The 22,864-nt window shown below is 36.5% G+C and overlaps 4 protein-coding genes across 5 annotated transcripts; 1 reads left to right on the forward strand and 3 right to left on the reverse strand.

The window, feature by feature from the left end:
* Positions 1 to 41: 41 nt before the first annotated feature.
* On the forward strand, positions 42 to 5,593 carry LOC104266056. Its single transcript, XM_026836074.1, has 6 exons — positions 42 to 3,472; positions 3,728 to 3,914; positions 4,062 to 4,141; positions 4,212 to 4,308; positions 4,380 to 4,553; positions 5,303 to 5,593. Exons 1-6 carry the CDS (start codon positions 3,360 to 3,362, stop codon positions 5,456 to 5,458), a joined length of 807 nt encoding a protein of 268 aa, XP_026691875.1. The 5' UTR covers positions 42 to 3,359; the 3' UTR covers positions 5,459 to 5,593.
* On the reverse strand, positions 5,276 to 8,395 carry LOC100179203 (hydroxysteroid 11-beta-dehydrogenase 1-like protein). Its single transcript, XM_002131001.4, has 7 exons — positions 7,834 to 8,395; positions 7,251 to 7,381; positions 7,065 to 7,176; positions 6,809 to 6,994; positions 6,410 to 6,547; positions 5,983 to 6,215; positions 5,276 to 5,861 (listed from the first exon to the last, which is right to left on the reverse strand). The coding sequence occupies exons 1-6, from the start codon at positions 7,913 to 7,915 to the stop codon at positions 6,001 to 6,003; spliced, it is 864 nt and encodes a 287-aa protein (XP_002131037.1). The 5' UTR covers positions 7,916 to 8,395; the 3' UTR covers positions 5,276 to 5,861; positions 5,983 to 6,000.
* Positions 8,396 to 9,038: 643 nt separating this feature from the next.
* LOC100176880 (armadillo repeat-containing protein 8) lies at positions 9,039 to 15,338 on the reverse strand. Of its 2 annotated transcripts, none has more exons than XM_002131062.5 (14): positions 15,182 to 15,338; positions 14,637 to 14,785; positions 14,122 to 14,286; positions 13,641 to 13,809; positions 13,186 to 13,342; positions 12,808 to 12,962; positions 12,291 to 12,497; positions 11,665 to 11,820; positions 11,239 to 11,340; positions 10,741 to 10,959; positions 10,361 to 10,495; positions 9,781 to 10,041; positions 9,484 to 9,632; positions 9,039 to 9,397 (listed from the first exon to the last, which is right to left on the reverse strand). In XM_002131062.5, the coding sequence occupies exons 1-14, from the start codon at positions 15,296 to 15,298 to the stop codon at positions 9,355 to 9,357; spliced, it is 2,184 nt and encodes a 727-aa protein (XP_002131098.2). In that variant the 5' UTR covers positions 15,299 to 15,338; the 3' UTR covers positions 9,039 to 9,354. The 2 variants fall into 2 exon arrangements, with proteins under 2 accessions (XP_002131098.2, XP_018668901.1); XM_018813356.2 differs by having other exon boundaries at positions 14,637 to 14,782; positions 15,182 to 15,313.
* Positions 15,339 to 15,505: 167 nt separating this feature from the next.
* LOC100187100 (lysine-specific histone demethylase 1A) lies at positions 15,506 to 21,961 on the reverse strand. The gene is made up of 13 exons (XM_002131114.4): positions 21,701 to 21,961; positions 21,143 to 21,273; positions 20,574 to 20,754; positions 20,217 to 20,323; positions 19,730 to 19,906; positions 19,282 to 19,424; positions 18,679 to 18,922; positions 18,279 to 18,464; positions 17,829 to 17,961; positions 17,439 to 17,644; positions 16,991 to 17,236; positions 16,497 to 16,677; positions 15,506 to 15,790 (listed from the first exon to the last, which is right to left on the reverse strand). Exons 1-13 carry the CDS (start codon positions 21,723 to 21,725, stop codon positions 15,633 to 15,635), a joined length of 2,118 nt encoding a protein of 705 aa, XP_002131150.1. The 5' UTR covers positions 21,726 to 21,961; the 3' UTR covers positions 15,506 to 15,632.
* Positions 21,962 to 22,864: the final 903 nt, after the last annotated feature.

Genomic DNA, 22,864 nt, shown 5'->3' on the forward strand with positions numbered 1-22,864 from the left:
TCACAATATTTCGATTTAAGATTCAATTTTTAGAACTCTTTTTCTTGGTAAACTTACGTATTACAGATCTGTTATCTTTTAGCTGAACCTATACTGCACGTATTGCCCCGGGGTAACAGAGGCCCCACGGAAGCAAAACTTCTGCCGTACAATATGGACATTCGACACGACTTATATAGGTAAAGTGAGCAGCAACAACAATGAGGGTACTGTCGTTTAAACCCCTGCTTTTAGTTTGCGTCGGGCGACTGCCTTTCACCGAATACGCGCACGTTTCTAAATCCGTTAAAACACGGAGGAGGATTATTGATCGCAACCTGTGTGAGGGTCAATTTCGTAGCATGACGTCACCGAAATACGCCATCACCCTTCAACATCAAAGGCGTGTGAAAATTAGGTTATTACGAAAAGAAGCAAAGCGGGTTCTGGGATTTTATTTTTGCATCTGTTCGGTATAATCGCGTATCGGGTGTTGCTATATGATACGCGTAAACAAATCAAAGCTGTGAAAATTAGGAAAACAAATTTTCGAACCCGTTCCGCGCGCAAGGTAAATGGCATAGGTTGATTAAGGTGTGGCGAACGTATACGTTTATTGGATTTATCATTCTATTAATTTCTTCGTTAAGTTTGGCGAGTGGTATGTCCCGTTTACTTAGCATGACATGTGGTGTGATAGTCGAACCGCCAATTCGGGGAAATAATTGATGCCCTCTTAGGCGTTGGCAAATTACGTCCAACCGCAGTGAAATTAAACGAGGTATTAAAGTTGAGGAAAACTACATAAATAGTTGGCAGCGACGAAGTACAACGTTGTGAGAACGGGATTATAAATCGACAAATTATTAATCCCTTTCTCCCAGGGCTAAAGTTTAATCTGCGCAACATCGCTGATCAAAGATGTGATGTTTGCTTGCTAAACATTGGATCCCACAAATCTACTGTGATCGACGTCTATTAAGATGATGTTAACACCCAGTATACCCCTCATTTCGCACCTTCCGCGCCTTTCCCTTAATGGGTGATATACGAGGATCCAGATTACTTGTGTCTGGGGGAAGCAACAATGAGTACCTAGTGTTCACGGGATCTATAAGTGGGGTCCCACGCATTGGGTTGTTCAATTCCCGTATTCACTATAGAAGCAACTGATACTAAGTCAACAGCGTGATGCAGTTACTGTCGGAAAATTTGGTTTCTCACTTCGATTTTTGCTGGGTCAGACTGATGACGGAGGGAAGATCGTCATAATGTGGCGTCATTGTAACAATGACGTAATATGTTTGTAATGGTGCATGGCTAATGACGTAACTACCCTCGTCGTAGAAGCCAATGCCTCGCTAAACAACAACTGAGAGCGCTTACGTAACCCGACCGAATAGATCATGTTTCGTCTTCCGTCGTCGGGACGCTTTGTCCTAAAAAGAATACGCTTTATGGATAAAAAGGGATAAAAATAAGAGCACATGACCTCCAAACATACTAGTTTTGAATGGAACAAGAGCCAAAGACCGCACTGACCCGTGTCGCTTGTAATGTGGCCGACAAAGAAAACGTAGCAATGAGACCTCCTGACCCCAGAGGCCCCGAAATGTCGGTACCGCCACGACTTTGGAAGTTGTCTATGAATACCGTTGTAAGTAGCGGTTTGGGTATAACTCGGTGCAGTTGTGTGGCACGAGCGTATATATTCCCTCGCATAACGTAAGTGCTATTTTAAGTGATGAAAGCGATTCGTAACGGTACATTGTAAACAATAGGTTTACTTACCTAGCGTGTGTATGACTTAACCATATGCGTGAGCTGTTTCAATAACCTTCTTCAAAGAGTGGAAGGTGGTTTCATTAAATTGAAAAGACCATCAGATCGCCGCTTTGTAATTACAGTATCTGAACGGCTGTACTTGTGCATAGCCGGAACAAACAGCTTCGCCGCAAGCGAAAACTTGACAGGTTTTCTGTCGCCGACCGACTGCCGTCAGAGACGAGCACGAATTACGATGCATTATGAAGTGACTAACCTTACACAAACACTGTCAATTACTCTATCGTTGAAATGATTTATAGAAGATGGTGAAGCGGTTGCTTTGCGGTGGTTGCTACCGCGGAGGATCCACTTAAGTCGTTCTCCATGACATGCAATCCAGATTACCATCAAACGCAAACAATGAAACAATACAAGAGAGCATATCTGCTGTGTTACAATTTCACGCTGCGGGCTGCTATGACATCAACGCCTCGCAACGCCAGTCCCGTGTTACCTTACTGGCTTAATTTCTAATTAAAACTGAGCCGCAGCGTCGTGACACAGCTAGGCGATATCAATCCTAAGTGTCACAATGTTTATCAGGGATAAGCGACTGCGCGGTAAAAGAGGTCGCATTGAGATGAATGGACGGAATTTCGCCGCTGAAAATGACATGGCTGATTGACAGAGTGACTCAATTATCAGCGTGCAATCTTACCATAAGTTCGTTCGAACTTGTTGCGCTTTTAAGTGAGGTATTAACAAAATAGGCCTTTGTTCCAAGCCAGGTGGTCCAACTACAAATACGGAGCCAGCATGTGTCACCAATGAGCATCATCATTACCGGTGTGTATTTTCAGCGAACGGCCGCTTGCATTAATCGAACAGATAATCAAGATAGGTGCCGGATCGAACAAGGCGTGAATTGGTATAGGGCATACGAGTGACGCTCGTCCGAATTTGGTTCTCTTAATGGAATTCTAATGCGTCAATGTTTTACCACAGGAAACGATCGGCCAGCAAACCCTAAATTAGGAACAAAACACACTGAGCGAAAGAATGTCAATACAGACTTATAAAACATTTATAAATTTGTTTCATTTACTTTTATTGGCAGTAATTGGGGTTTGAATTTACTGTTGATAAAAATTAAAGCAACCGTAATTTAAAATTATTAACTAAAAAATTATTATGACTGGCGTACTTGCTTAATATAAAAAATAATCGTGAAATACCATAAGAGTATATTGACAAAACATATGTAATACAAAATAGTGGCAGACTCCAAATAGAATATACGCAGACGTTAAAATGGAAAACCACGAATAACTCGTAATATTAAAAACGGTAACTGAAAATCGGGAATCGATTCAGGCACCACCTAAACCTAAGTGACAATTTGCGCATTAACTTGGCTTTACTTCCATTTACGATTAAATCTTCGTGACTACTGGGTCGTTAGGTAGGGATGGGCGGGACGAGTCAATATTTTGTTGTTAAATAAAGTCGAAACTGAAAGTCTGTTTTAGGTTCGGGCAGAACTTTATAAGTATTAAGGTTTTAAATGCAAACTACCAGATAGGCTGCGTGCGTAAAATGCTGATAAACACGACATGGATTCTGATAAATGGTACTGGATTGGTTTTGGATCTGTTTTGACTGTGGCCTCGGGGTTAGCTCTATTTTGTTGTCTACGAGTCGCATTTGGAGTCTGCGCAAATACAAAGTAAGAGAACTGTATATATATATAGTAGTGTGGGGTAAGGTTTCTTTTTTGTTCCATTTTACATAAACGGAAAATATTGACATAATGTAACTGTAGGACCTCTGGGTCAATGGACCAAAAAAAATAAATCCCGGGTCGACCCCAAAGATCGTTGAGCCTTTATTAAATGTTCGAAACACGATCAGGGAGTATAAGGTTTGGGAGCTGAGAGTATCCCATCTTACCCCACAATACTATGTATTGCACAATTAATAGGCTACCATTTGAAAGACTACTCGTGCGGCACACTCGTTTTAAGGAAGTGACCGTTACTATGACAACGGAGATAAAAGAGAGCGGAGACCAATTACCTCCCGAACAAACGCAAAAAGACGAATGGAAACAACCAGAGAAATCATCACGAAAATTTGAAGATCCGCGTTTCGTTTTAAAAAACAACAAAGTAAGAAAAAGTCGGCGTTATTAATGTGGTGTTATTACTTTATTACTATGGCTTTATTAATGTGTGTGCGACTTATATTGGTGATTGTTGTAGCTAATGAGACTACATAACAGCAATACAAGAAACCTAAAATTTTCGTACCGTTAGGTAGCGCCAACGATCACAGAGACTGAGCAGTACCAAACTTCAATAAACATGCGGGTCTCAAAAACATTTACTTCACAAACGTACGTGTATTTATGTTGGTGTATAAAACTAACAGATGTTTTAATATTTCTAAATACCTTGATTTAAAAGGTTGAACGTTCAGAAAAGAAGCCACATTCGTAGTCTATCTCGAATGCTGTACCAAGACCTTAGCGTGCAAAACGAGTGCGAGACAATACACAAACAGGTTTTTGAATCTTTTGATATAATTTATCGATCATAATACCTGCGCTCGTATATAACATAAGCTTTATACAGACAAATAAGTCATCTGTGGGCTTCGCAAACGATGGATTTACTGAAAGACAAACTGAGTCACAAAACAACGTTGTAGTAAACGCGGAAGCGTGGAGCGATTCAGTAAAGAAATTTTTGTTTGCGAAACTGGCGTCTGGCTACTTTACAGTGGACAGTACGGGAGCGTTATGTAAGGTACGACTTCATGTATATTATGTGCATGCAGAATACAAAAGCTAAGGAGTAAAATCACGATAACTAGAAATTGTTGAGATGCACCGAGGGTGTAAAGCAACGTCAGTTCGTGTGCATGGATTCTTCTACAATGTCCATTTATATGATATATATATATCTTAAAACATATATTAGGGTGGGGAAAGACGGGACAGCTTTAGCACATAATTTCGAAACATCCTGATCAGGTTTTAAACAATTAACAACGGTCTATGAGAGTCGTCAGGATACGGTTTTATAATTCTTTGTTCACTACCAAATAGGACCAGAAAATAGAATGAAAAAGTGTCCCATTTTCCCCCACCCTACTATATGTGTAACATATTAAAACACGTTTGGCGGTTCACTACGTTTATATTCTTCAAGGCTATACACGTGTTGCTGATATAGCAGTAATCTCGAACCGCACTGCTGTGTGTTGTAGACATAGTATGGTGGGAAAAGATGGGACACCTTTTTATTTCATTTCTCGTCCCATTTGGTAAAGTAAACAAAAAACATTCAATAAATTTTAAAACTGCCTCCCCACGACTCTTATTGACCGTTAATAATTGTTTAAAACATGACCAGGATATTTGGATATTATGTGTTAAAGGTGTCACGTCTTCCCCCACCGTACTATATGTGTTAAAGGTCTCTCGTCCTCCCTTAATTACTCCACTCTATATATCCACATGTAACACTGCAGTAATCGGCGACCTTGTTTACAGGTGAACGATTGGAAACACGTAAGCGAGAAGGATTTAAAATACAGGGAGAAGGCGATCTTTCAACTTGTATCAAACAATCAATTAGAGGTTATGGAAGAAAAGAAGGAAACAGAAAATAAACCATCACAAAATTCAAGCTCGGCACCAGCGCTGTAACGTGGTAACAAAAGCCGGAACAAATCAATTACGAATGATGGATATAGGCTCATTATCTATGGTTCATACATTGAGTTTACATATTCAATACACATTAAGCCATTATAGGTGAATAACATGATCCAAAGCGAATAATAAGGGCATGGATAAATTGGATGGTTAAATATTAACTGTTTGCTATGTTGAATGTAACTAATTCATCACGTGAAGTTAATGAAAGACTGAGGTCTCCGGCTTCTGCGGCGTGTAAGTTACACGGAAGAAATCGACCAAGATTTATGACGTAAAGGCTTCGAGATAAATTACAAATTTGAGATAAATTAAAGGTGCTTCACAATTGAGATACATAGTATAGGCTGGGGTAAGATGGGACATGATTTTCTCTTTTCCTTTATCGTTCATTCTGGTTTAGAGTAAAACAACATTATAACATAACCGTAGCGACTATAAAATAGCGTTGATATAATTGTTTAAAACAAGATAAAGAAATATTGGATTTAGGTGCTAACGGTATTCCATCTTACCCCACTATAGAGAATTGACTAGTCAAAAGCGCCTTCGTAGTAAGCTTCTCTCGTCATCTTATCCACGTAGTTGGGAAAGAGAGCTCGCATTAGGGGTATCCATGACACATATCCCGGGAAATAAATCAACTTTTCACGTGTCATTATCCCACGAACTATTTCAGATGCGCATTCAATTTTTGAGGCTCCAGTGGCTTTTATTTTGTCCGCGATTGCTTTTGAGGAATTTGTGGCTGGAATGACATAGAAATATTAAAAATCCACAAAAGGGTTCTTGTCCTCGCCTCTCGTGGCGGGCAACGATGGTTGTTATAAGACGGGTGTTTAAGCAGAGAAAATATGTTAGTATTATGAACGTTAGTTTTATGTTTTAGAATGTTAGTTTCATGAACCATGAATATATATTCAATAAATTCTGTGTATATACCTACGTATCCTAATTGTATAAGAGAAACGGAGACGCCCGTTTTGTTTATGGTGAGTTCGTGCTCAAGACTCCTGAAAAATCCACCCAAGGCAAATTTTGTTGTTGTGTAAGGTACGGTGAAGGCCCCACCTAACAAAGCTGAAACGAGAGAACAGTTTGGCTAATAATTAATATACGCTATACGTTAGGTTTTACAGAAATTAGTTCAAAAACTATTTTGCTGCTCGCTAATATAAAGGTTATTTAATACATATGCGTATGCACGTCACGGCAATCAGTTGTTAACTGCAATCAGTTTAAAGTTTGTTGGTATTACCTGGTCAAAGTATATATTTGATAGATTTATGTCGCATACCACACGGATCAACGGTTTATGTCTATGGTGTATTCATGGCTCACCGACTGCAGATGAAGTTGCGGCAATCCTGCCTTTGTTTTCTATGAGCGACTCCATAGCAACAGACGCTAAATGCGCATGCGTAAGCATATTTGGCATGAAGAGCTTCTCAATATCTTTTGCTTCGTGGCGATAACTGCCGAGATAATTGTTGGTAAAGTGATTTAAAATCAACACATCAATTCCGCCTGTTGAAAAACGAGAAACAAAATTAAATTTCCTTTTACCGCAAAATGCCATTCTTTATACACTGATTACCGAGTTTTTCAAGTGCGTCCTTCACTGCGAGTGTCGAGTTCTCATAACTCGACAAACTAATTGTCAAGTAGTGCGATTCTATCGCTCCGAGCTCTTTAGCACGTGCAGCAACCTGTGTACTTACTTTTGTTAAGAAATGAAATAGGCGAGTGTACGAATAACTTAAAGGGGTAAAAACGAAGTTACTTTTTGTAAGATTGATTCCCGTCGAGCAGTGATATGCAGTTTAGCGCCCATTGACGCAAATTTATAAGCGATTTGTTCTCCTATTCCAGAACTAGCTCCCGTGATAACGACTCGCAGTCCTTTTACTTCATCTGCAGGGAAACAAAAAAATTAACTTTATCAAATCCCGATATCAAAACAGTTACTTTTAACACAATTTTAAGTAAATATTAGATTCATTTAGAAGATATAACTGAAAAAAACATTTTATATTCAATGAGAATGTTAGTTCAAAGAATCAAAATGTACTGTTTTAACAAACCATTTGAACCGTAGTCATAAACCAAATACTACTACGCGTTCTGTGCGGTAAGGAATATGTTACGTCATCTCGTCTAGTATACCCTTCTTATCAACAAAAACAAACATGGCGGAACCATGACTGGGTCGCTAATAATAAAACAAGGTACACTGCTAGAGTGCTAGCTAACACAGACTTAGTAGCCAATGTATAAAACAAAGTTAACCGCATAGTACGGAAATACTGTTGGTACATTATTTAAAGATGTAGAAAATATGCAATGTTACAAATATTGCACTTTACCTGGATTATATCCGCTCTCACGTACTGCTGAGTACAGAATACAAGCAATTACAACAACAGCAGTAACTCGTAGCCAACCCATTTTCAGTTATGCGCCTTTACTAGTTTGACATAAAGCAGACTTGTTTCTGTTACTGTTTAACTACAGGTGCCACTAACCTTGAAGTCCTACCATACAAACCGCGAAATGTTAAGTCTTTTTTGCTGAGTTGCTACTTCACTCGCAGCCGGAACGATCGAGTTACATAGAATTATTTAGTTACTTGTTAAGTGACGCTTTCTTGTGGGCTTATTTCAAGGAAATAGCGTTTCACACTCGACAGACTGTCTGCATTACGACACAGGTGGAAACTGTACAGTACAATCGCAGATACATGTGTACAGTACAATCGTAGTTACATGCCTTTGCTGTACAATTTTATGCTCGATTGATCCTGAATCAAAATATTATATTTACGACAAATAGCATCCAATATCTAGTTCACTTTCTGCATAGGCATTTTTTTTATTTTATGCTGGCTCAATATTTCAAATCGTCTAAGTCCCGTTGTCAATATAAATGCAGTGGTGACGTGATGAGGTTGTTTACCCACATAAAATTGACGGATGCGCGTCTACGTATCAGGTTTAAACGTTGACACAACCAAGCTACGTGAAGCCAACCGTGTGACAAGAACAATTAGCGGTTTAAATATCTGCCATTTCAACTCATTAATCAATCAACCAACAAAACGGTGATGACTAATTAAATCGTGAAAGGGGAATCTATAAACCAAGACAATTCAGTTATAGAAACCAGTACCCGCAAAATATTTTAGACTTCCTTGTAAATGTATTTATTTAGATTTTAGCAATATGTCAAGCCACGGCCTACTAGAGATCTAGTAAGCCGTGGTCAAGCGTATTTCAAGTCTACAAATATATTCATTACTGCAAATGGTTGAGGCGGTACCACGTTAAACTGTTTCCTCTTATCACTTATTTAAACATTGTCCTTGTGCTATATTGTACAATGTACATTATGTTCTACTCAATACATAATCAAGTAGGCCATGTGTACATATCATTTCCTCTCAGGCTGCTTTTGTCTACCTAATGTATACTCAGTATTGAGTCAGCTATGCAAGGTTAAATTTTGCTCTAACCTACAGTTCATAGGCCTACGACTGATGTCGACAGAAGCTGCATGCTTGGCAAGAACAGAATCTTTGTACGATTGTGTAATAATAACTGCACGGTGAATTGTTTCAGGTAAACCGACGGCTTTAGCAACATCGGGTAATTCTACGAGTTGCTGAATTTCCAAGCGACTGCCTATACAGTCTACACTACACTGTTAACGGCCTCAGTAATCCATGACACGATGCAATGATGGAATGCACAGTTTCATGAGAGCAGTTTGAAAGCAAATGCAACAATCCAGCAGGTTCAGCAAAAAGTGGCAGATATTTTGAAGCATGATTTATAAAAACTGAATAATCTGATATATTTGAATGTGATATTTGCAATACCGTTGCTGTTTTAATTCGGTTTGTGCTGAAACAATTGCAAAGTCGATTTCACCCTGAAAGTGCAAAACAGTGCACGAGGTTATTAAACATTATGAAAGCATAAGTCAAGGATTAATCACCGCATATACATTCTAATCACCTTTCTGCCATAGGACCACTGGCTGATATTGAAAGCTTTAAAAGTACATCTTGTGCTCCAAGAGCTCGGAATTTCTCTTTTCTAATTGCAGAATCGGCCGTTTCACTTTCACATAAGGTGTACATACATGCTACTGCTGCAGTCTGGAGCTGTGTAAAATATATCCTGAGTGCATGAAGCAATAATTTGTCAAATAAAGAAACAGAACTACATTTTAATTTATATGGGAAGACAGTATATTTAAAAGAATAATAAGTTTGATAGGTATACGATTTCAAAGCTAACAATGTGTCATACCTCTTCGTCTGCACGGCCTGCGAACTCAACTAGTTTTCTCAACAGGTCTTCGTTTTCATGCATGTATTTTCGAACGGTGCCCGTGTCACCTGCAGCCACGCAGTTAAGCACACACAGCGCATGCGTGGCGACTGCAGACGAAACATCACGTTCGCCTAACGTAGCCCAGGTGGCAGGAAGGGGTGGCGAAGTCGTTTCCATGACGACAACACATGCTTGCATGACCGTGTCACCATGTAAAGCCATAACAGTGTCGGTGTGCTGGGATAGTAGGAAAAAGGTAGTGTTTTCGTAATTTAAAAAAAAACAGCAAAATGTGTATGAATGAATGTAAATTATTTATTTGAAGGAGAACAACAGTCTATAATGAGGTCTCTAAAGTTACCACCTCTGTAATTTTGTAGGTAATTGTTATTTTTAGATTGTACTATATGGCTGGCATTTCAAATTTTAGTCAACACATAAATAACCACTGTTGTGCTCACCATTTTACGCAAACATGAAACCACTTACTAAATCCAAAACCAAATTTCCAGTTTTTTTCCCAATTTAAGCAGAGAAGTGGTAGATAGTAACTTACTTCGTTGTTGGTTAATACATTGTTGAGAATTCCTAATGTTTTGGTCACCACATCGTAATCAGTACTTGTAAGTAAATTAAACATCACGTCATGGCCAAGCAATGTCATTACGTCCAACTTTAGCTTTAATTCAGCCTAAAAAAGGTAACTTAATGAATGAATGTAACTTGTTTTATCCTCACATAGCAGGGCAACAACAGTTGTTATAGAGATTGGAACACTGTTTCATACACATAGTGCCTGCCTTTGAGTTATCTTGTATGTAACTTTGTGGGTGATTTTTTATTGGTTATTTATATATAAATACATTTTTTTTAATGTTCACTGACAATTCAGACAACAAAATTACGTACCACACAAAATTAAACACAGCCCCAAACCTGAAATGTAAGATTACATAGACACCAAACAGCGTTTCGTCTCAGGTTTGGACTCGTCTCACTTTCACACCAATTCTTGATGGTCTGTAGTATATTTGCAGAGAGAATTTTCGTCTTGCATGGACTGAACTCAAGCAGAAGGTTGCAGAGTAAGCCGCTCACAGCTACCATCTCTTTCATTGAAGATGGATCGTTAGGTACCAGTGGTTTGTGGGCGATCTGTAGAAATTATTCGCAAAATATAAAATCCAGTATTTACTTACTTAAAGTCCCGTATGGGTTGTTTAAATAATCAGATATACATAACAAAAAAATTAAAAAGAAAAAAACCTTAAAAAATACAGCAAATTTGCCTATGTGAAGGTGTGTGAAACAGAACACCTGTGTAGCTGTGTTATAATGAATGTCATTTTCGAGCCACACTAGGATAAAGTAAATTACAATAATTCATTCAATATTGAAATAACAGCTGTTTAATACTGTAATGATGAAACTTACCTTTAAAACTGCTTTCCAAACCTCAGTATCTTCAAATGTAGTTCGTAATATTTGCACCGATCTTGATAAACTTAACAAACATATAAGCGCTGCTATTCGAACCTGTAATGAAACAGTCAGTTAGTCACATGCTTATTTTTTTACACACAAATAAATATAAAACATTATTTTACACTGTACTAACAGCAAATATCCAAAAGAGTTTTTTAAACTTATTAATATATTGGATTTTTTAGAAATCTAACATTAGAAATCTATAGATAAACAACACAACAACATTTACTGGGTAAATAATTAGCCTGCCCAAATCGTAGAAGCCACCTTAACCTGAATTTGTATTTTTTTTATATATTCTAACAAAGCAAACCACCACTTGAATAAAAAAGTTTAGTTGCAGTTTATAAAATCCTGTCCCCAAAACCTTACATTAGCTGATGAATTGTCCATGGCTTGTACCAGGTGTTGTAGCAACGATTCATTACACACAATCTTTCTCATGTCTTCATCATTGGACAGTAGAGCAGCATACGCGAGGAAAACTGACTCTAGAAGTTCGTTGCCACGCCCTAACTCATTCTTAAACTATAGAAAGATACATTCAAATTAATTTTTAGATTTCCTAAATATTGGTCCATAGTCCAGGTTTTTATTACTAGTCCAAAAATATTCAAAAATAAAAAACAATTTAAAAATACAGGTATGAATAAATGGCATACTGACAAATATGTATGTAACATGTCCTGATTTATGCAAATCTTGTTAAGTTTGGATTGTAGGCTATTGTTTTGGTTCATGGTGGCATTGACTGGTAATTTAGACCATTTGTGACTACTGGATTGGAGAAATGACCATCAAGTGTCTTGCCAAAGAAATAAACATGGTATTAGGCAACAGAATCTATGTTTAAACCAAGATCCTTTGTTTAAAGGTTACAATGCAAGTTGTCTTTAAACCACTGTACCACACACTACTAGTAAATGGCTGCTTTACATATAATGTCTACTCTCCACACATAACAAAACTTATATATTAAGCTACTACTAAACACTCACTCTTCTTATATCAGCCATATTCCCGGTGTCTGCAGCCGTTGGATGTCGAAAGTAAGCTTCTAATTTCTTTGGGAATTGCTCACATATGAGTGCATGCCTCTGTAGTTTTGGTTCATTCTCTATCAAGTAAGCTAACGTCCTTGCACCAACCAATCTTTCCTCTATATCAGATGATGCATCACACATGCGGACTAGGCAGGGCAAAACCTGGTATTAATAGAATTTAAATATGGCTAAATACAAAAAAACAGAATATGTTTGTTTATATGAGCAAAACCTCAGTGAACAAATTAAATGATACTTAAAACAAAGGTTTAAGTTAATATAAATAATTATTGATTTTTAAAAGTTTCAAAAGTAACCAGATACAAGGATTAAATTGTGGATTGAGTCTTAGACGAAGTCACACAGTTTGCATGAACGTGTACATAAGCAGCCTGGGTGTTGGGGGCTCTAAATCCCAGGTCTCAACAAGAACCTCATTCATGTAAAAAAGAAATGAAATTCCTTAAATTACCTTTTTATAAACTACTTCTTTATCAAGACAATGTGCAGCACCGCTTCTGTATAAATAAGTCATGCATTTTGCTGATAATAGTTGAATTTGCACAGGTTGACCACGGGATAACATTTCCTCCAACACAGATACGACAGAGCGGTCTTTTGTTCTAGCTAAAAAATTAAAATTTTTAAAAACATTGATGTTCAGATTTGGATAATTGACCAACTCTGGCTAAATTTGCAGGTTTTATGGTCAATCTTGTGAAGCAGAAAATTTAAGTGAATAAAATATTAATTTTTTCCTGTGTTTTGCTGTGAAGTGGAAAAATAATATAAGGTGACAAAATGTAAAGATGGCTTTGATACAGAAATGTTAATTGTATTTAGTGCATACCTTTTAAAACAGCATCGCATACATTGTCATTGCAGTAACACAAAACTGAAAAAGTGTGAAGTGCTTTTAATTGAACACGTAGAATATTTGAAACAAGAAGTTCAGCCAACTGTGCGAGGACCCCCAAGTTATACAACAAATCCTGATGGTGCTTTGTCTGGAAATAATATAAAAAGTTAAACTGTTTATAAACATAAACAAGTTTTGTCATATGGCAGACTAAAGATTGGTTTAAAAACCAAGAAAAAACAAACATGAGTGTATTAAAATGTCAACTTTTACTGGATATAAATTTAACAAATAGCTGAGCGACAATGGAAGCATTTAGAACCTACTCTAAACACAAAAAATACCAGTTGCTATAGAGAATCGATCACTCACCCATAAAACTAAATAAATATATTAAACATTATTACATAAAATTTGTTACAGATAGTAGCTAGCCAGGCAGTTACCATGCAACAGCAAGATAGAATTTCACAAGTGCATTCCTGTGAGCATGTCGATCTATTGATGGAATCAAGTAATATTGAAACAACTGAAGGATCAACAAATATCAAGTCGGAAGTTGCACGAGATGATGTTACTATGGTTCGTATGCAACGTAAACATGCTTCGTATAACCTGAGAAAAAAAAGTTAAAAACATTTGAATTTTAAACACATGCAAACCTTAGCAATAAATTCATGAAACATTTTTTAGCAAAAAATCAGCTTTTAACTTATTTAAAATTTATTTGAAATTTAAATATTAAAAAAGTATACAAATAAACTTAATGTAGATTGTAGTAAATGGTAGAACTTTCTACATTTAAAGAACAGTTCACACATAAACATCTAAACATGTACATACACTAAATACAAAAATTATAAAATTCATATATAATTTTTTAAAAAGTGTTTCAAAAACGTAAATATTACGGAAACATTTTCTCACTTTATATCTGGTTGTTGTAGTCCATAAAACATGACATCCATCACACCATAATCAAGCAAACTCTTAACGTTCGCTTCCATGCCTTTAGCCAAGCTACCAAGTATAACAGCACAGTGGGTTTTGGTTGAAATATCGCTACTTTCATGTTGGATTAAATACACAAGCCTGGAATTTAATGTTTATTGTTATTTTGTTATGTAAATTAAACTGTATATAGCATGTTTACAATAAGAGTCTTTATATATATATATACTTTTAATACTGGTGCCACAGGTTGTTAACTAGGCTAAATTTTAGTGTCATTTATGGTTAACGTTTGTGTTTTGCCCATGTATATTGGCATTCATGTTCACATTCACATGTCTATTTTCACAATAACAATTTCTAGTATTGATAGTAAAAAACAATACTGAATAAAATACCCATTTAGTTTAATTACAACAAATATAATGCCAACAATTAACGTAAAGTAACGCAACATACAGTTTATATTATGATAAAAACCTAATACGTACCTTGGGACAGCTCCCAATACAATAAAGTTTGACTTCTGTTTATTATTCCCAATCACAAGGTTCTTAATTTGAGTAAGTCCTTCCACCACAACTTTTCCATTATCGTTGTAAAGTTTTTCCACATAAGGTTGGTACATTGCGCTCACCTCCTTGGAAAATGTAAGGTGTGCAATTAATTTGGGTGCCAAACTGTGGTCAGCTTGTCTCCCTCTAGCCCCAGTGTTTAAGAGTTCAAGGCCTGATGCTGCTACGAATGTGAGTGTGTATGTCTTTGTGAAAGACACTTAACAAAAATTGTTCCAACCCAGTGGTGTCTTACTCTTATCTAAACTGTTAGCCAAACATTAGGAAAAAAGTTTACCCACAAGCTTACCGAGGTAGTAAGCGAGTCCGAAGTATATGGAACAAAACATTTGTGTTATAACGACTGTCGACTGTGTCTGTCGTTACCTCGCCATGCGACGATGCGAATATCAACAGTTATATCATTCACAATATGTTTTTAATATAGAGCATCATATTGTTGCTTCTTGAGCAGTACTCACCGAAAGCAGTCCTGGTATTGGAGGAAAAACCTCGTTTATATTCGGTTGATCGACTTCCATCGCGAAACTTTTGTTTTGCAACTTTTCAACGTTCACCCAACTAACGTTATTCAGCATATAAACTGCTGTATCACAATGAACAAACAAGAGAGCAACATTTTAATCGCTATGGTGCTCTCCGTTATAAAACTAAGAAAAATATAATTCTGCTACATTAAAACAGAGCTGCGGGAATTTTATCATTTGTCACCACATAACTCACTTCCTAATATATTGGTGTGCATTAGCTCACCGATCACAAAACAAAGTAAAACACAAAAAGGATTGATTTCTATGTGGTGTATGGTGTATTTTCGCGCATAAAATTCTGCAATTGGCAGTTGAAACTGAAATATCGGCCTTAATAGTTTTAATTCATTAGAAGAATGCAGTTCAAATATTTCCACTCCAACTAATGGTCAGTAATCTCCGTCACAACTGTGCCCTGTTGGTTGTTACCATTAGTGGTAATTGGTCCAACAAAGATATCAGTAATTCTCGCTGCTTCCCTGAATCCACTCAACAATGCACCATGCACAGTAGCTGGATAATTTCTCATGGTGTGTTCTCCTTGAAAAAGCAATGTTTGGTTAATTTAATATAAAATACTAAAACAAAAATACAACTATGGCCCCAATATAGGGATGCACATTACAGAATAATTAGGTATTCTAGGATATCCTAGAATACTTTATTTCGAATCTAGAATTCCGAATCTAGAATTTCGAATCTTTTTATATTTATAGGAAAAAATAATTTTACCCACATAAGTCAGTTTATTGACTCTTTCATAGTAGCCTTGTTGGATCATAAGCTGTAAAATGATCAAAAATTGTACTATTGGGTAGTTTTTGCGTCATGAAACGTATAGCAGGCTATGAAAAGACGTTACGAAACGTTTACTCTCGAAAGTCCCACAAATACGAAAATATTTTTTTTTTTAATTTATAAGTTTCAAAAAATGATAATATAGTTTATGAGAAGACGTGTAATGACGTCATTAAACAGAATACCGAATCCCGTAATCTCACGGATTCGAAATTCTGTAATGTGCATCCCTACCCCAATAATACGCTTAACAAGAGCTGTTTATTTCAAAGGCCTATAAGTAGGGTTCAAAGTTCAGAATAATATCAGCATAACAATAACTTATAATAAAGAACAAGATTAATAAAACAGAACATCCTGTCATAGCGACTGTCGTTTTCCACCATGCAAGGGTAAAGCAAGTTACAAGTTAAAACAACAATAGAATAAAAATTTGTTTGTAACAAACCTGCAAAAAACAGCCTTGGGTTTCCACTACTTGACATCATCTGTTCGTATGAAGCGCCCGCCCCATCAACAGGACACGCCATCACATCGTAATCATCACCTGATGAACCAACAGCAACATAAGAGTAACTTCCTTTTGCCCAAGGATCTGAACCCCAGCGTGTGACCGTGTAATTGACCGGCTGCAATATAACAACAATTGATTAAGGTGAATAAAAATGGCACAATGGCATACAATACAATATGCGCAAAATAAAATTACTTACAAGACACTATGTTATATAGGTGGTAACTCAAAAGCGAACATAAGGTATATGGAATAGAACACTCTGCACGCATGTTATAACAACCGTCATTGCTCCACGAGAATAAAAAAGTTGCATTCAGTTATTTGTTTATTTAATGCAATATCGCACATTTATTTCTAAATATTTAAAAGATAATTTAAAAAAGGGGCAACAAGGTTATTGGAAAAAAGAGTTAACCAAAACATACGTCTGGCACATTCTCAGGGCCAAATATCCCCTTCAAGACGGCTATGGCTCTAGAAAGAACAACTCCATCCCCAACATGCTCCATCACATTGGCTGACTTCCCCGCCACCAATGCTATTAACACAGGAGCTCTGTATATCGCCCAGAAGAGGAAGAGTTCGCCCCTTGAGCTTGTGGTGGCTCCAATATGCCCAAATAAGTTGGCAGACGCTGACTCCCAGAAATTTCGGTCGAAACACAAGACTACCTGCATGAAGATGTACGGATAATATTTAGCACTTAAGACGCATACTTAACACTGACTGAAAGAAAGTTTTCTCATGAAATTTCTTTCTAATTAATAAAATAATTCTTTGGCTTTTTATTTAAAAAAAAAAAATTTAATGAAAAAAAACAACAACATGTTCCACACTAATGTCGACGGATGTAAAAAAATTGCAGAAACACACCTTATTCAAGTTTCCAAATCCCATTCTTTTCATTGCTTCAATTTTCCAACTTGGCAGTGGAGGATCAAACTCTATTGCTGGCCCATGGTCTAACTCAGGGTCGGGTGGGTTCAACACACCAAGAGGTAGGGTACATAATATAGCATCGCATGTTATTGTGGTTTGTGGAGAAGCAGTCTGTGTGGATTGTATTACGACTGAACAACCTGAAAGAACAAGTGTACAACATATAAAATAAATATTCTTGGATACTTAAAAAACTGAAAAAAATCTATCATTTTAGTATTTCACTTATTGTTGCACAAATACTGTCAACAAAAACATCTATTAAAAAGGCAATTTTAAAACACAAAACAACATTTCGAAACTTCTTTTAAACAAAATTCATACCTGTATCGCTGTAGCTCATTTTTCTTACAGTGGTGCTGAGACGAATGTCTAAACCATCTGCATAAGCTGTTGGGAGGATGGAGTAGCCGTTTCTAACAACAAGGTGACTACCACTGAACTCATATGCATCGTCCTATAAGAGATCACTGTTAGTTTACATTCAGTAATATAAGTGTTGAACAGGTATGGTTAGGAATTTTATGATTTTCCTAAGTTGGGTAGTGGATTTTCTTATATTACCAAAAACTACAGTAATGGAAAAAGAACAATTACTGAAAATGTAAGTTGATATAACCTAAAAAAAACATATAGAAAAGTTTAACTTTTTAAAATTTAAATAACAACCTAAATGGTGTAACTTTGCATCATATTCAATGAAATTAAGCTGAGATGTCAAGTACAATATTTCTTTCAATTCTTTGCATAATTATCATTAAAAAATCCACCTACTTGATTCCAATGTTTTAGACTGAGCTTATCTAACGGGGCAGCATTGGCGAACTCAAGGTTGGCGAGATGCCAGTCAAGTAACTGCCGATCTTTAGAGGAGAGGTAAACATCGCTTGGAAGGTTGTGTTCCATGGCTACTATCTCAGATTCAAGATTCTGTCGGGTTTCGTTTAGTTTAAAAAAATCCTAAGAAAACAATATGAATTTTTTTAATAAAGAGATAAGTTGTAGCTTTCCTTAAATAAAAACTTTTAAAAAAAGAAGACTTTCTAACATAATTTAGGTGATTAGACGGTGTACATTTTTTCAGCAAGCTCTTATATATTGGTTTGAAATTTTTGTAAATTCAGTATAAATTATTCTGTGGGTGTCAGACAACAGAGAGAAGCAGTCTCCCCACCTTGCATGCTTCCCTGCAATCTTTCATGAGGCACCTTCGTCTGAATTCATTAGAAATTGCTTTTTCACTTTCTTTGTCTTCCATATCGTTTAAAGTAGGAATAGTGGATACGACTTCACGGGATTTGAGCGCCTTCTGTTTCAATGTTGCCATTCTCTCCACGATATCTTTGTGTCGTTCGTGCAACTTGGCGATCTGGTGCCAATGCGCCAGGAGTTGTTCTTTTACACTTTTCTCTTGTAGACTGTGATTGTGAATCGGTGTTATTTTAAAATTTGTATGTTGAGTATGCAGAATGGGACAGCATATTAAATTGATCGGGTTTGTTTAAAAAAAATTTTTTTATTGTACTGACTCTATTATTCTTTTAGTTTTATAAAGGTGTTATAAATTTAACAGTCAGTAATAATACATGAACATATCATTCTTTGTATTAGCTAAAACTACGTCAAGGTTTGGAGACAATAAGGTTTACTGAATGCTGCAACAGATGGTAAACAACTAAATTGTCGGCCGTCATCTGTTGGTTTCAAATTACAATGTGTATCAAACCAAGCTTCGGATCAGGCAGGATATCCAAGCAAGCAGTAAAGTCATTCACACCTTATTACAAGCTCAAAGGCTTTTCCTAAAGACAGCTGTTTGTCTTTAAATTTATCAATTTCCATCTCATGGCTTAAATGAGCAGTAGCTTCAAGAAGTTTGTTAAATTCTTTTTCAACAAGAACGTCTTTCTCTTTTGGAACCTGCATGATTTTGATATCAATTGTAAATAAATGTTGAGAATAAAGTTCTCATAAGCCTCAATGCACAGGTAAAAAAAATATTCACATTTTGTTTAGAAACAAAACATTTGTCTAAATTCCCAAGATTCATTTTACTCGAAAAGAAACTAAAACTTGTTTAATACCATTGCGTAAGTTTCATATTATCTTAGTTTTTGACACAAAATAGAAGCAAATTTTGACAGTCTAGTAAAATTAGAAATCTGAATACAACTGTTCATGTTTTGTTACAAAACAACGTAGATTTCTGCAGAGACAAAACATACCCGACTTCCCCCTGTTTCATAAAGAGGGCAATCCTGTTTAATCTTATGCAACTCCATGTTGATTTGTTTACTGATCACTGTAATAGGGTTTCCACCAAGGCCAGTGACCACCATAGCACCAAGATCTGCCACAAATTTCCCTTTTCGAAAAGTGCTCACTCTACCGCCCACTCTGTCCTAAAAATACATAGCTGTTGTTGAAGGTTGAATGAGTGTAACTTTCGTGGCCGGAAAATAATAGTCGTTATAACCTGGGTGTTTTGTTTCATACATCTCATGCCCGCTTATGAATTATTACATTTAACTTTATGGTGATATTACTTCGTTAAATTAATTTAAACCACCTAACAAAAACAAATAACATTTTCTATATATACAATAATAATACGAGTGAAAATCAAGTGTTAAATAAAAAGCGTGGTTGCTAAACTCATAACCATAAGGTAGTATATAAATACTAAATAAACTAAATCTCCCGTCAAATTACCCGAGCTTCAATAGTGATAACCTCCATACCAAACGATGTTAGCTGTCGAGCGGCTGCAAGACCAGCCATGCCAGCTCCAATTACAACGACCTTGGCTTTCTTGATTTCTGAACCACAAGATTAAGTTAAGGTGTAAAAGCCAATTATAATCTTTAGATAAGATGAAGCTTAGAATTTTAGAAGATGCAAAAACAGCAGTGTAACATGAGAGGATTGAAACAAAATTTGATTAAAAAAGCCAAACTTTTTAATCTGGCCTATAAGTGTTTAAGTGCTTGGGCAAATTAAATGCAACACTAGCCTATTTTATCTTCTAGCACCCACAAACCCAGACAACAGAAACAACCTTAAACTTACTTCTAATTGGATGAATACGTTTGAAAATTCCAAAATTAATAAATCCATGACGTTCCAGGTATTTGTGAATCTTTAAACTGAGTGCAACATTTTCGGGTGTTATTTCTTTTAAGTCGGTCAGTCTTTGAACAGCTACTTCATAAATGAGCTCAATCTTTGGATTATCGAGCCACATTTGAAGCTGGAAATAAGAGTAGTTAAGCAGGTGCAATATTTAGATAGAGAAATGTGATGTATAGTAGCTGGTTCGTTGATTAAACAATTGATCAAATTATGGTTTGCAAAAGTTTGTAAACAAAATCATGTTAGTACATTGCACTAAATGAACTTGCTATACTCTGCAGACAGCCCATGCTCTTCTAATAATTTTCTTTTAATTTAAATAGAAAAAAGTGCATTCTACCAATATGGTACAATCATAATAAAACTCTTTCGAAAAAATTTGGCTTTTAATAAAATGGAAGAAAAATCTGTTAAACGATTGCAATAGGCCTTGGCTCTTTAAATTTTAAACAGAAAATATTTTTTTAATCACCCCACAAAATCAAATTGAATTTACATAAACTTACAATTCTGTTTCTTATGTTGAGAAATCCAAGATGGCCGTTGACATCACTTGCAACGTCTGGAAACAAATCTCTTTCTTCAGGTGAAAGTTCATTGTAGGGAAGCCTGCTTTGAAATGCAGCACCTTCCAAACCTGAATCAATGAATGTAACTTATTTATCCTCGCGTGGTAGAGTAACAAAATCATTATAACACGGGTGTTTCACAAAACTTGTGCTTGATTATATACACGTTGAACACCTATTTTACTTTCCGTGGTTATTTTATTTTTAGGATTTGCTCCATTTTTTAGAATATATGACTGACAAATTGGACAACACATAAAGGACCAATGGGTTAGAGCAATTGTCGTTAAGTGTCTTGCCCAAGGACATCGCGCATGCATGAAGCACCTACAATGGTAGTAGTATCGGGTCTTAAGCCATTACGGTTACCACTGTGCCAAACCTAAGTTAAAAACATTATTTTAGTTATTAATATGAACTTTAGACTGTTTACCTATGATAAACTGGTGCGGAAGTTGAAATGGTTCAATTATTTTAAAATGTATACAGGCCTACCTCCAAGGTTGTCGGTGAATTCCATGGCAAGAAACTACCGTAGAATGAATTTGTGTGTGTGCGAAAGCCTAAAATACCCAACGGTTGCGTTTATTTCATCAACTTAATGCAGATTTTACTTTTGGTAGCTTACATGTGCAACGCAAAAAAAAATAATTCAAAAACAAAAACCATAGAAATATCATTACAAAATTCATAACAGGAAAATAGAAATGTTAAACGAGCGATGGCAGGAGCAACAAGTGCACGCGTTGGGTAAATAGGAGATATTAGAATCATTAAACCAGTAAAATACATGTGCCCCTACATCTTGTAAAATGAAGTGTGTGTTTAAATCAAGAGTTTTTAACAAGAAAATTAGGTCAGTTTTGTGTCCAGTCAAAACTCACATTTCTAGACTACGACATGGCCAGCGGATATCCGAACATTTTTACAACTCAGTCGGTTTCCTGTAGGAGCCGGAAATGTTTATCTGGGTAATGCCTACGCATACGCGAAGCTAAGTATGAATCACTGATACAGCAAGTTCGATCGGACCAGCGAATTTTATAACGCCCACGCAAAACAGTGGGTTTGTTTAAGTTTTCTCGTTTATGCCTATACACAAAACACGAATAAACTTTTTCCCGTGTATTTAAACACAGATAGGAATAAATATTAAATAAACAGCAACCACAGTTAAAAATACGTACATCAGCCGTGGTAACGTCAATTGAGGCATTTAAAAAGGTTACTGCATAGCGAATTGCAATGGAATATGCTATTTTGCTTATACCGTGCAATGCTACTGTTTACCTTATTAGGATAACACCGCTACTGCTTACGCATATTCGTGTTATGTTTGGCGAGCATGTGTAACAACAGTGTAACAGTATAGATTGGCCGAGGTCACAAGAGCAGCATGCTATTATTAGATAAATTGACCGGTAACTCCCGTTCACAGTAGGCTATATGGCGGCAAGCCTTTTCTCACAGTTTCTGCTCCCGGGCATCGCCGCCCACACTTTTATCTTTGCGGCCGACGGAAACGCACGTGAACGTAAAAACGACGGAAAATATTCTGATTACCGCCTACGCTATGTGTGGTTACTCTCATTTGGGTAACCGCTGTTATTTCGTATCGTTTTGAAATCTGTTGCGAGCGTCACGACTTTTTAGGGGGTA

Source organism: Ciona intestinalis, chromosome 9 (genome assembly GCF_000224145.3).
Source record: "Ciona intestinalis chromosome 9, KH, whole genome shotgun sequence".
Lineage (NCBI taxonomy): Eukaryota > Metazoa > Chordata > Ascidiacea > Phlebobranchia > Cionidae > Ciona > Ciona intestinalis.

Coding starts and splice junctions, on each gene's coding strand:
- LOC100176880 (XM_002131062.5), bottom strand. CDS start 15,298: ATGCTGAATAACGTTAGTTGGGTGAACGTTGAAAAGTTGCAAAACAAA. Junction 11,341..11,664: donor TGGACAATTCATCAGCTAAT/GTAAGGTTTTGG, acceptor GTTTCATTACAG/GTTCGAATAGCAGCGCTTAT. Junction 10,960..11,238: donor TTTGGAAAGCAGTTTTAAAG/GTAAGTTTCATC, acceptor TAATTTCTACAG/ATCGCCCACAAACCACTGGT.
- LOC104266056 (XM_026836074.1), top strand. CDS start 3,360: ATGGATTCTGATAAATGGTACTGGATTGGTTTTGGATCTGTTTTGACT. Junction 3,473..3,727: donor GGAGTCTGCGCAAATACAAA/GTAAGAGAACTG, acceptor CACAATTAATAG/GCTACCATTTGAAAGACTAC. Junction 4,142..4,211: donor AAAACATTTACTTCACAAAC/GTACGTGTATTT, acceptor TTGATTTAAAAG/GTTGAACGTTCAGAAAAGAA.
- LOC100179203 (XM_002131001.4), bottom strand. CDS start 7,915: ATGGGTTGGCTACGAGTTACTGCTGTTGTTGTAATTGCTTGTATTCTG. Junction 6,995..7,064: donor GGACGCACTTGAAAAACTCG/GTAATCAGTGTA, acceptor GTTTTTCAACAG/GCGGAATTGATGTGTTGATT. Junction 6,548..6,808: donor CGCAACTTCATCTGCAGTCG/GTGAGCCATGAA, acceptor CTCTCGTTTCAG/CTTTGTTAGGTGGGGCCTTC.
- LOC100187100 (XM_002131114.4), bottom strand. CDS start 21,725: ATGGAATTCACCGACAACCTTGGAG. Junction 20,755..21,142: donor TCAACATAAGAAACAGAATT/GTAAGTTTATGT, acceptor TCTTATTTCCAG/CTTCAAATGTGGCTCGATAA. Junction 15,791..16,496: donor CCCAAGGCTGTTTTTTGCAG/GTTTGTTACAAA, acceptor TGCTTTTTCAAG/GAGAACACACCATGAGAAAT.